The sequence below is a fragment of the Podarcis liolepis genome (assembly GCF_965112155.1).
Source record: "Podarcis liolepis genome assembly, chromosome: 2".
In the NCBI taxonomy this organism is placed as follows: Eukaryota; Metazoa; Chordata; class Lepidosauria; order Squamata; family Lacertidae; genus Podarcis; species Podarcis liolepis.
The window spans coordinates 5,731,575-5,744,907 of NC_139555.1; the positions used below are offsets into that span (position 1 = coordinate 5,731,575).

Here is a 13,333-nt window from a genome sequence, read left to right on the forward strand (position 1 = left end):
AGCTCCACCTTCGGAGCTGATTAATAGGAGCAGCACGCTCTCCCCTATTCGCTCACGAGGAGGCGGCGCCACTTTATTTGCATATTCATGAGCTTATTTATTATTCATGAGCTTTCCCGGGCCCCCCCAATATTTTTTATAAGTCCGCGTCCCTGTAGATATACAATAAAACGTCCAAAGGGTGGGTTATTGGTTTTTGTTTTATTTTGTACTTTGCATTCTCATCTTTTATATTGTTTTTGCTGGCCAATCAATGTTACTAGTCCATATGTTTAAATGAGTCCGTATGTTAAAATGGTAAACATACACACCAATGTGTTTTTGGTGACTGCCACAGAACTGAAACTCAAAATATCCTCTACCCCAGCTAAACCGTATTGTTCATCAAGCATGTCTGTAAAGTCTCTGAAGCCTATAAATGTTTACTCAGAAGTAAGTCTCTTTGTGTTCAGTGGGGCTTGCTTCCAATAGGATTTCAGTCCAAGCCTAAACTAAACAATTTAGCTCAAAATCTGGATTATCCAACTGCAGTCCTAAGAATATTTATGAGTATGTAAGTCCCGTCAGACACAGTCAAATGTCATTTCCAAGTAAATATGGCTAGGGCTGGACCAGAGGTCAGCAAACTTTTTCAGCAGGGGGCCAGTCTAATGTTCCTCAGACCTTGTGGGGGGCCGGACTATATTTTTTGGGGGAGGGAATAAACGAATTCCTATGCCCCACAAATAACCCAGAGATGCATTTTAAATAAAAGGACACATTCTACTCATGTAAAAACACCAGGCAGGCCCCACAAATAACCCAGAGATACATTTTAAATAAAAGGACACATTCTACTCATGTAAAAACATGCTGATTCCCGGACCGTCTGCAGGCCAGATTTAGAAGGCGATTTCGGATCTGGGCCCCAGGCCTTAGTTTACCTGCCCATGGGCTGGACCATACAAGTACTGCAGTTTAGCTGATTTATGAATCAAATGTTTGCCTACATTTATTTTTTTAAGTAACATTTGCTTACAGCCAGAATAATAGGGTATCCATTGGATAAATAAATGTGAAAGCTCATCATTCCACTTCAGCCTGGTCCCAGGGACCTAGCTCATGTACCCTGCTCATGTACTTGCTGCATGTACCCTGGTATTTGCAAGCGCACTGCAGGCATGCACCATGAAGCCACAGCCAATAGTAGCTCCACAGTGAATGTCTGTTGAATGTGCAGGTGTGTATTCCTACCCTTAAGTTGAGGTGGCCAATTCTGGGCGCCATGAAGGATGGCAGAGTGGGAGGCAGACCGGCCTGGCTGATGGAGACACAATCCACAATATGCTTCCTTTGGGAAACATCTCAGTAGACTGTTCTTCAGCTTAATGTGTGTGCATGTGGGGGGTTGTCAGTACAGTGGTGCCTCGCAAGACGAAAAGAATCCGTTCCGTGATTCTCTTCGTCTAGCGGTTTTTTCGTCTTGCGAAGCAAGCCCATTGACGGATTAGCGGATTAGCGGCTTTTAGTGGCTTATCTGCTGATCGGATCAGCTGATAAGCGGCTTAGCGGCTTAGAAAAAGGGGGAGGGGGGAAAACCCGCCGGAACTCGCAAGACATTTTCGTCTTGCAAAGCAAGCCCATAGGAGATTCGTTTTGCGAAGCACCTCCAAAACGGAAAACTCTTTCGTCTAGCGAGTTTTCCGTCTTGAGAGGCATTCGTCTTGCGGGGCACCACTGTACTCAAATTATGAGGGGACTGGACCTTTAAGTGTTGCTAACCACAGTATATAAATGTTTTTAAACAAATAATGTTTAAAATGAAATTCACACGCCATAACCTTAGATATATTCCAGCTTTTGTCAAATAATGCCAACTTAAAACAAAAGTACCCAAAGTGGGCATATAAAAAATGGGCTACGGCCCATTTGCACCCCTTGCCCCACCATCCTGGATTTGGAGCCCTGGTGGGGGAGTGCCTTTTTTCTTTCTTTCTCAGGCAAATAAAACATTTGGGGTGTTTTTTGTGCACAAATTTGCATTTTGTTATGTACTGAAGTTCTCACCCTGGGCCAGCCGGGGGATATACTGTAGATAGTTCAGGTCCACATATGCAAATAAGGGGTCGAAAGTGACGTACAGTGATTGGATAGCTACAGAAAATGGTTACTGTTGCGTTTTAGTGGAGCTCTATATAAGCAGGCTGGCTGAACCCTTCAGTTCAGTTCTGTTCTGGCCTGTGAATAAACAAGAGCTGTTTGAAGAATCGCTGTGTCGTCTGATATGTTCACCCACAACTTAACACATTTACTAAGATGTCTTTCCCCATCACGCTTTATAGATTTCCACCACTGTCAACCCCGCTGAACATGTGGCTCCCGCTGCACTTGCACTGTGCAAGGGATAAGTCCAGCCTTGAGCATCCACCATTGTATTCTTAGGCAACCACTACCTGCTCTGCAAAGCTTGTGGAGTTTGTATATGAGGGATTTCCCCAAAGCAAATGAAGAAAGGCTGGGCACATCAAACGAGCAAGAATTATGTAGAGTGTGCTGTCACTGTAAGGTGAGGAAGAGGCAAAGGCAGCTGGTTTTTCAGCAAAGCCAATAAAATGGCCCTGCTTCTTTCCTTCTCTCCCTCTGCTGCAGCCTGATAGAATTGGGACCCCCCCCTCAACATCTTGTGGGAGAAGGGGACATTGTCTGTATAGCCAGAGGCTGTTTTATAGACACTGTTGATCTTCCTCTCTCAGCTATCCACAAATGCCAACAGGGTTATAAACAAGCATATATATGCAGTGTATGGATCCAGTTCCATTAGGCTGCAGTGGAGGGAAAGACAGGAAACGCTGCAGAGAAAGGGTGCTTTTTGCATTGTTGTTACGTATATACAGAACCCAGGACTTAATTTTAGCAAAAGTGTCAGCCTCCTACTTAGTTTGCAGTGTTGAGACATGTAAGCGTCTGAGTTACACAGAAAACTCTTTTTTGGGGCATAGATGGTCAGAACAAGAATTAAACGAAAGAAGGAAGCTGCATTCCCTGGCCAGTGGTGAAAAGCTTGCCAACTGAGCAGGGGGGAAATGGTTCAACCTGCTCCTATGCTTTTAAATTCATTTTTTTAAAAAAGATATTTTTAAAAAGTTTTTAAGATATAACAAGAAAAAGAAAAAAATAAACATACAAAATAAAAAACAGTTAAAAACACACATTAATTTTCAATAACATATCTTCCATACACTTATTTCCTCGGACCTCCTCATACCTCCCTTCTTTGTATTCCAGTTCGATTTGTTAGTTCAGCAAATCCTTACCGTTAAACTTTTACCCATTTGTAAAAAAAAATCATATCTCTTAAAGCATTACAGCTGGAAACCGCTTAGTTTCTATCCAACATCCTTCTAACATTCATTAATTTTACAATGTAAGTAGTCTTTGAATTTCTTGAATTTCTTCCAGTCTTCTTTCACCGACTCTTCTCCCTGGTCTCGGATTCTGCCAGTCATTTCTGCCAATTCCATGTAGTCAATCACCTTCATCTGCCATTCTTCCAGGGTGGGTAGATCTTGTGTCTTCCAATACTTTGCAATAAGTATTTTTGCTGCTGTTGTTGCATACATAAAAATGTTCTGTCCTTCTTTGGCACCAATTGGCTGACAATGCCCAGGAGAAAGGCCTCTGGTTTCTTCAGGAAGTTCATTATATATCATTTCCCAGAAAGCCTTAATCTTTGGGCACGTCCACCAAAGGTGAAAAAATGTACCTTCCGTTTCTTTACATTTCCAACATTTGTTATCGGGCAAATGATAGATTTTTGCAAGCTTGACTGGGGTCATGTACCACCTGTATAACATTTTCATAATATTCTCTCTTAAGGCATTACATGCCGTAAACTTCATACCTGTGGTCCATAACTGTTCCCAGTCAGCAAACATAATATTATGTCCAACATCCTGTGCCCATTTAATCATAACAGATTTCACCGTTTCATCCTGAGTATTCCATTTCAACAGCAAATTATACATTCTTGACAAATTCTTAGTTTTGGGTTCTAACAGTTCTGTTTCTAATTTTGACTTTTCCACCTGGAAGCCAATTTTCTTATTCAAATTATATGTCTCCATTATCTGATAATAATGAAGCCAGTCTCTCACTTTGTTTTTTAATTTCTCAAAACTCTGCAATTTCAATCTATCTCCGTCTTGTTCCAAAATTTCCCAATATTTCGGCCATTTGGCCTCCATATTGAGCTTTTTCAAAGCTTCCTATGCTTTTAAATTCAGCTTAGGTAATTTGCAGAATCGGGGGTGAAACTTTTCATGGTACAGAGTTAAGCAGCATTACCTGCCAATGTCAACAAGATCAAGCGGGTGTTAAAGACACTGGAGCAGGCAGTGATATAATAATAATAATAATAATAATAATAATAATAATAATAATAATAATAACCTTAGTTGCTAAGCAGGAAAAGCTAAAGGCCACTTTGAATGCTTAGAGACTTGAGACTCTCAGGAGTGTTAATTTCTCCTGTACCTTTAACAGCTGCATAACAGGTAGAAATGTGTGAGTTTTCCTCCCATCACTGTACCATGTTGGGAAAGCTGCTCTCACCAATTTCCAGCGAAAGGCACAACAGCTCTTGCTATGGCCTTGCGGGGGGGGGGGGGGGGAGTGTGGCTGGCTGCCTGGAGAGTGACCAGGCCTTTCTTGAAACCAGATTGTTGAGGAAGTATGTCATCATTTGCTGAACCCCTCTGACATGTAGAATGGAGGCAGAGCAAATTGTATCCTTCTGTCCTCTATTCTGGATGCACGTCAGAAAGTGACCACCAGTGGGTATTACCCTCCCACGACCTATTCATCAAATGCAGCGTCTATGGCCGTTCTGTAGCTGTGCTCTTCCAGGCCCCTTAAGCGCATGGAGTTCTAGGCTCGACGAGCTGTCTCCGCTCGGCTCTGAACACGTTCAAACAGACACAGGAGGACACGTGTCGGCCACGAGCGGAGACTTCCACAACAGCCCGGATCCCGCCCAGTGCATGGTTACAACGGGGAGGGGCCGGGGCTGCTGCTCAGGCCGCGGGCATCTCTATCGACACGTGTGCATCTCTAAACACTTCTCCGTCACGGTTACAGGCACTCGAGACTGAGCGCCCTTTAAAACACGCCGGCCGGACAATTTACAATTGCACCCCATTAAACTGGATGATTTATGCCTTTTGGAGGGACCGGGTTGTTTTGCGCGCCTTCCAGGCTTGCACTCTCCACGGCTTCTTCGAAGCGAACTTGGACAAAGTGATCCCCCAAAAATGGCCGATCCGAGGTCTATGGCGATCCTGGGCTCGACCAGGCGGTGGCAGCCGCTGCTTTCCCTGCAAGTAGCGCCGGATGTCTGCAAGTGGGATGGGCAGGGCTGAGTAACGGCTCCCTTTGTGTCTCCACGGCGTGCGCACGAACTTTAGGGGAGGCGGGTGGAGAGCGTGTAAGATCCCGGGTGATCGGGGCGGGGAAGAGAGAACTCATCTTTTCCTGCAAAAAAATGCTGCAGTTTTACGTGCGCACTTACTTGGGCGCAAGAAAAGCCCCGATGGATTCAAAGAGTCTTACTCCCGAGTAAACACGGCGGAACTTGGTTTGATCTTTATGCTCGCTAGCAAAAAAGTGTGTTCTCATATGCATTGCCTGATCTCAAGGGGGCACGCTTTGCTTTCTGAATTTAAAACACAGCAGTGAACTCTTTGGCCCGAGTTTAAAACGCGCGCGCGCACGATCTTGCAACTTATGGTTCAGCGTTGCGTGTTTTGCTTTCCAGGGCTTGCATTTCTTAGCCCCGCGGAGAAAACGGGGGCTTCTTCCCAAGCGCGCGTGCACAGGGCTGGGCCTTGAGAACAAGGGGTGGGGGGGCACACCATTAGGGGAGATGTTTACTGGGCTGCTCCGTCCCCACGAGCGGGCTTGCGCGTGTCGCGGCCCGCACGCGGGAGGCGCAGGCGGGGAGGAAGGCAGGCGCCGCCGCCGCCGCTCGCCGTCCGCTGGGCGGGCGATGTCTGCAGGCGGGCGGTGCCGGGGGCGGCGCCGACGGCCGCGTCCCGTCCCCGGCCGGGCAGCGAGGGAGGGACTGGTGGGAGGCAGCCGCCGCCGCCTGGCCACGGCGGCTCCGTACTCTCGACGGGCACCCAAGGAGGGCTCTGCCGTCCCCGCCTCCCCGGGAGCCGCCGGGGATGGGGAACGCCGAGAGCGGGGAGCCGGGCGGGGGCTCCGGGCTGCTGCAGCCCCCGCCGGGGAAAGTGCCCATGCCGGACCAGGGGGAGCTGGAGGAGAGATTCGCGATGGTGCTGGTGAGAGATCCCTCTTCCTTACCCCACCCCCGATCCCCTCGTTGATCCCTCGCATCCCCTTCTCGACGCCGCTGCGGGTAGATTCCGTTGCACGGCTCTCCTCGGTTGAAAAATCTCCCTAGTCCATCCTCGCTGCGGGAGGGATTCCTACCCGCCCTCTCGATAGCAACAGTTTCTCCTCCCTCTCCAACTTTTCCAGACACTTTTCCTGGCCCCCTCAGATATGGGACACCATTCTCTCGATCTCTCTCTCCCCCCCCCCCCACCTTCCGCGGGGTTTGCAGCCCTGGTGGTTGCATCCAGAATCTCCCCTTGCTGGGGTCTACAGATCTCCCACCCTGACCGGGGCTCTCTGGTCGATTCCTCCGCAGGACAGATTACTCGCGGTTGCTGAGATGTTCCGGTAGCTCCCCTTCTTCTTCACCACAAGAGTTCCCAGAAGTTCTTTCCATCTCTCTTTCACCCCGCTCTCCGTTCGTTTTCGCTAGATCCCTCAACAGGTCTCAGCTTTATAAATCTTCTTAGAGTCTATTAACTCATGATTCTGACAGATTCCTCCCCCTTTTGTGGCACCATTCTGAGTGGATCTCCCTTGTAGGGCAGTCAGCTCACACTGGGAACTTCAGCGTTATCTTGGCCCATCGCAATGGGCCAGGAATCCAAGGTCCAGTGATCCTCAGTCCTCTTCCACAGCTTTTCTCCATCTCCACATTCTGACCCATAGCATGCCTGATCCCCAGTTGAAGTGCCTTCTTCTCCAGATCCTCTTGCCTATCTGCCTTGACCTCTTCCACACTTTGATCACTCCACCCCACAGTCTGAGGTCCCATTTTTGTTCCAGTGGGTTAGCTCTTTCCAATTCCTTTGCAGCTGCATTTCAAGCATCTATATCCCCCAATTCCTTCGAAATTTTCAACCCCCCCACCAAGACTGGATTCCTGCTCCCATGCATTAGGATCCTTCTGCCGTAGAACCGTAGCATCAGCTTGCTACCCTCAGCTACCCGAATGGAGCTGCGCTTGCCATCCTTTTCCTTGGAACCATTTATCTTTCCTTGGTTGGCCTCTGATATCCCGTCCCCCTCAGTCCAGTTTCTCCTTTCGGGACCCTGTGGATGATCCCTTTATCAACCGAGAGGCCTTGTTTGCTAGTGTTGCGAACCAGTTTTGTGAGGAGTGGTACTGGCAGGAATGTGGAATACCCCAGGTGCCCCTCAGCATCACTGTACGCTGTTGGCATGCATCCTGCCAAGGGCATGTAGGTGGTGGGTTTGGTAGGGATTTAAACTCTTGTCCTTGGAAGAAGGAAGGAAGCGGACCTGGTCTGGAAAGTTATGAGGAAGACTACCTTCTTGCTTCTCCACTGTGTCCACAGAAAAGGCCACTCTTAACTTGTGGGTGAAAGGAATTAGTCTCTGATTGGATAGCTGCTAGTGGCCCAAGCTTTGCCCAGGAAGAAAGGAGGAAGAAGAAGAGGGATCAGGAAAAGAGGAGCAGAGAATATGGTCTTCCTAAGCAGGGTCTGGATGGTGCTCCTTGTTGTGAACCTTCTTGTGAGATCTGTAGAATATGCCCTCGCCCTTGGAGCAGAGTGGCTGACCTGTTTAGCCCTCCAGATGCTCTTGGGACTCTTAACTCCCATCAGCTCCAACCCTGCATGGCCAACGATTATGTGAGTGGTAATCTAACAAATCTGGAGAGCCATAAATTGTCCACACCTGCTGAAAAGGGCTTTGAGTGGGGAAATGTTCCATTTTTATGCAGGAGGCCTAAGCTTAGTGTGCCAAGCCAAGCTTTGTGATTGGGTGACTTCTGTGAATTCAAAGGATGTATTCACCTGATCATTTCACCTCTTAAAGTATTCTTATTTGTGTCTTTGTCTGTATAAGTTTGGCCTTTTGGAAGACTGGTGGTTGTGATCTTCATGCATTAGAATTTTGAGTAGAGGCTTCTGGAGGTTGAAACCAAATCAACGCAGGACTGTGACCATGCTCCTGTTTGTACATATTATCTGTTTGGGGAAGTTATCCAAAAGTGTGGTGTAATGATTGGGTAATGGATTGATCTGTGTTAATTGCTGTGATGGCAGAACTGATAGGGAGGAATTCATTCCGAAAGAATTGAAGCCGGAAGAGTAGAGAGTGGCTTTGCGATTGCTCCTTATGCAGTGGAAATTTGACCATTTTTAGAACCAGAGTTCATGCTGCCCATTTAATCATATGGAACATCCCAGTGGACGGCCCCAAGGGTTTCTTGGGAACAAAGGGACACTTCTGTGGTCATCTGTGCAAAGTCAAGTTGCCTTTCCTTCTCCGGCTTTTCCAAGGAGATTCTCTGCTTCTTGACTTTTCATAAAAGGGTTCTGACACATCGGATGTGACTCTTGATATTCAGAGGCAAGGGCTGAGCCGTTAGAGATTCTGGTTGTGTAGAGAATGCTTGGGGATTTCTGGGGGATTTTTCCCTTCTTGATTGTGGAAAGTATGTTTGTTTTTTTCAAAATTCCACTCCAGCGATGTCAGAGTGACAGGAAGCTGACAGCATGTGACACATAGTTCCCTCCTCTGTCCATTCTCCCTACAGTGGTCATGCAGCTGTTTGAATAGTTCCATTTTCACTCTGATTTGTAGGAAAAGGGGTTGTATTTCAAAAACCACATGATACAGGGTTGTTGGTAATACATTGAACGTAAGGAGCTTATACTGAGGCAGATCATTGATCCAGCCAGTCTAATACTGTCTGCTTTGAATAGCAGTAGCTTTTTGCATTAAGAACTTTTTAAGCCAGAGTTTTCATTTCTTTCTTGAAAAGAGAGCAAGTTTCTAGCTCTCATTGTTTTGAATATGTTATTGGAAGCATGTGAGCTGTGCTTTCTGAAATTTCAAAAAACAGTGTGATGTGCTAGTCATGGGACTGGGCTAAACAAGATTCCCAGTGGCTGTGGGGTTAGAACTCATGTCCGGTATAGTTCTTTCAATTCCCATGACTATCAAATCAGAATATATAAAACAGTAAACATTGCAGTTATGCAAAATAGGTGAAAGTTATGCACCTTTGTGTAAATTATAATGGTTACATAATTTATTCATGCAGAATTTGAATTCAGTAGATGCAAAATTGTAGGAATTTTTATTTGGTATTTTGAGTATGAATGTGCGGACTATTCGTAGCCCTGGGCAAAGGTGGAACAGTCTGCATTCATGAAAGTATCAATCTTAATAGCCAAAGGCATGAAGAAGAAGAAATCCATGTTATGTTCCTGTATATTCACAGAGGCATTCATCATTCTGATACTGGTGATTTATGATTTAAGCAGATGTATAGTACTTTTTTTTGCCTTCCCTGGGGCAGGATTAAGCATTATGCTATGTACGTGGTTGCAGAGGAAGGCACATATCAGAGCTCTATCTGTAGTGTAATTTGAGAGCCCAACTGAGTCTGTATCGGCCAACAATAAAACTTTCCCATTGTGCTACAGTGCTGAAGCAGCTAGTGATAAATCAGATGGATCTACTCTCCAATCTAGGTGCAATGTAGTTGGTCCGCTGTCCATTCCAGTTTTGGTGCACCAGTCCTGGCATAGACGCTGCATCCAGTTCCCCAGTTCTTATTGCTGCTATCGACGGGTCAGAACTTTGGAGTTATGGAAAAGCAATGATCGCATCTGCTCTCCTGTTCGCTTCCGCAGAGGTTCTGTAATATTCCCTGCAGTCCATAACATGGTGTCTCGTCTCTAATTCCGTAATGTAGGGCAAATGGTTGTACGCTCCGCTCAAGTGAAGTATATGGTGGTGGTAAAGGTAAAGGGGCGCCTGACCGTTAGGTCCAGTCGCTGATGACTCTGGGGTTGCAGCACTCATCTCGCTTTACTGGCCGAGGGAGCCAGCATACAGCTTCCGGGTCATGGGGCCAGCATGACTAAGCCGCTTCTGGCGAACCAGAGTAGCACACGGAAACACCATTTACCTTCCCGCCGGAGCGGTACCTATTTATCTACTTGCACTTTGACGTGCTTTCGAACTGCTAGGTTGGCAGGAGCAGGGACCGAGCAATGGGAGCTCACCCCGTCGCGGGGATTCGAACCGCCAACCTTCTGATCAGCAAGTCCTAGGCTGTGTGGTTTAACCCACAGCGCCACCCGCGTCCCTATGGTGGTAGTAACCTGCCCTAGATGAGGGACAGAAGGACCTTGGGGGTAGCATTTAACTAAATTTTACTCCTAGTAGACCCACTGGAATTAATGGACCGAACTTAGTCATGCTTATAATGTCATTTGGTTTGTTCTAAGTAAAACTGTGGTTGACTTCCATCCCAGATGTACTACCTTGCCCCTGCAGTATAGGTTGAGATGGAAGACAGAAAAACACCCTTCCCCCATGTGCACAATGCTGTGCTAGATCATGATGTAATGTAGCACAGGGAGGGCTTCAGGGCAGGAGGGGGTGTGATAGCCCCAGACATGTCCACCTCCTTTGTTGCCCTCCCCCTTCCAAGCACTGGATATCAATTATATGTCTACCTAATTTCATTGTAGACCGGAGAGGTGGGTGAGGAAACTGTGGTGAGAGAGGCGGGAAGATATCGCCCAAAGTTACACACTTGACAGACTGTCAACAGCTATGTGTAAGTCAGGCCACACAGGGCCACCATCTTGGGTAGACCAGCAGGTTGCACTAGCAGGCTGAGGTGCTGTGATGTTTGAGAGAAGCATAACTTGTGATTGGTGGTGATGCAAGTTAAAAGAAGGAAGGGAAGATTCCCAAGGGATCATTGAAAATGCTTGAAAATCTACTTGGGACTTCCATATGATTTCACCCATGTATTTAACCAACTGGGAAACATTCTGTTGAAAACAACCTGAGAATCGCATCTTGAATTTTGAGGTCAAATCGCAAATTAAAAACCAGATTTTTAAATTGTATTTTGAATTATTCTGTGTTATGAGACCTGACCAATATTGTGCTTTGAACTGGATAGCTTTGGAGGTGGGAATAAGGACTGGGGAGTCAACCCGCTCTTTCAGTTCCTTAAAAAGGATGCAGAAGCTGTGGCCCTCCAGACATGGCTGCACTTCATCTCCCATCAGCCCTAGCCAGCATAGCCAATGGTTAAGAATGATGGGAGTGGTAGTCCCAACACCATCTGAAAGTCCAGCAACATCTCCCCAGCCCTATTTTAAAGTGGATTGCCAGCTGGCCTCCTTGAACAACCACCACCAGTCTCCCCACCCATTTCGCCTTCCTCCTGTGGGCAGCTGAAGGGTCCAGCTGGTCCCCATTATGAAGCCTGGATTGTTCTTCCAATTGCAGATTCCTTCATTATCAGCCAATTTAAAGTGCCACATCACTGGGAGGGTTATCATAATATTGTTTGTGAATTGTATTGTCTGCCATTTACTTTCTTGAGTACAGTTTAAGATTCTGGAACTGACCTTTAGAGTCGTGAAAGGCCTGGGCCCACCCTTCCTTTGGGAGAAAACCTTCCCTCTCCTGCCCTTTGAAATGGGCTGGGAAAGCCATCTTTTTAAATGTCATTCAACAAGCGGTGACATTTGTGGGGGCCGGGAGTGTATTTTGCTGGACCTATGAAATTTCTTTACCCAGTGAGGCCTGCAAACACCTTATCATCTTTAAAACATTTTTAGTTCCCAAAGCTTTAAACACGCCTCTCAAAACTGAGTTATAGATATATAGACGATCGATAGATAAGAGATTTTTAATAATTTAGTTGTGTAATTTTAGGCTGTTGCAGACAGCCAAAATCATGAGGGATGCTGAAGGCCTTGTCTCAAGTAGTGAATCTGAACTGCAACTAAGGATTGGTTTTACTGTGGCATCAAAGTTCCCTCCCATCGAGAACCTTTCTCCCGGAGATGGTACTTTTCTAGCTGGAGAAGATTTTTGGACGGAGGAGACCTCCACCTATACTCAGAAATAGTATAGCACAGGCAAAGATTTGAGAATAGGGGCTAGTGTAGGTTTGGGGATAACATCTTGCCAGCGGGTTGAATCCTGAGCTCCATCAGCTGCTCCCATGGGCCACTTTGGCAGGTGGGTTTGCAGAGTGTGGTCTCAATTGTTTCCTTCCTTTGCAACTCAGCAAAGACCTGTCCTACCCAGAGCCTTTTTCCTGCAGTGGCACAACCAGGTAAGGTAAAGGTAAAGGGTCCCCTGACCATTAGGTCCAGTCGTGGCCAGCTCTGGGGTTGCGGCGCTCATCTCGCTTTATTGGCTGAGGGAGCCGGCGTACAGCTTCCGGGTCATGTGGCCAGCATGACAAAGCCGCTTCTGGCGAACCAGAGCAGCGCACGGAAACGCCGTTTACCTTCCCGCCAGAGTGGTACCTATTTATCTGCTTGCACTTGACGTTCTTTTGAACTGCTAGGTTGGCAGGAGCAGGGACCGAGCAACGGGAGCTCACTGTGTTGCGGGGAATCGAACGGCCGACCTTCTGATCGGCATGCCCTAGGCTCTGTGGTTTAACCCACAGCGCCACCCTCGTCCCGGCACAACCAGGTGCCTGTGAGAACCAATAGCCCTCCGAACATTGTTTCCCAGCAATTAGTATTCGGAGACCTTGGATCCTGGAAGGTAGCCTGTAGCCATGAGTAGCGGCCATGAATAACTTTATCCTCTCATGCACACAGATGCCCTGCCTCCAACATCCTTGGGCAAACTGGCTGCTTCTTATATCTTTGTGCGATTACCATGAAGGTCTGGAGGCTTCCCCCGCACCCTGAATGTAGTTAGAAACCTCTCCTCAAACAGGAACTCTGGCTTCTCAGGGTTTTTGATTGTGGGGGCAGTTTACAAGTGTGCACAAACAGGTGTTTTTTTAAAAAAGGCTTCCTGACCTTTGACTAATGATCTTGCACCTCGGGATGTTGTGACATGGCTTGTGACCTCTGCCCCCGGTTTAACCCTTCACATATTCAGGCCGGTGCCTGAACACGGTTTAAGAATGTGCCCAGTTCCCTTTTAAAGCCTTAATAATTATTTTATTTATACCCCATCCATC

The 13,333-nt window shown here is 47.0% G+C and overlaps 2 protein-coding genes across 2 annotated transcripts in view; both read left to right on the plus strand.

The window, feature by feature from the left end:
• ADCY6 (adenylate cyclase 6) overlaps nt 1-13,333 on the plus strand; it is a 934,310-nt gene that overhangs the window by 177,403 nt on the left and 743,574 nt on the right. The gene's annotated exons all lie outside the window — the stretch shown is intronic.
• The window catches only part of FMNL3 (formin like 3), a 103,523-nt gene continuing 96,265 nt past the window's right edge, over nt 6,076-13,333 (plus strand). Inside the window, 1 exon segment of the mRNA XM_083484459.1 lies at nt 6,076-6,317. Within this exon segment, the coding sequence (XP_083340585.1) occupies nt 6,201-6,317 (117 nt within the window). The 5' untranslated portion in view covers nt 6,076-6,200.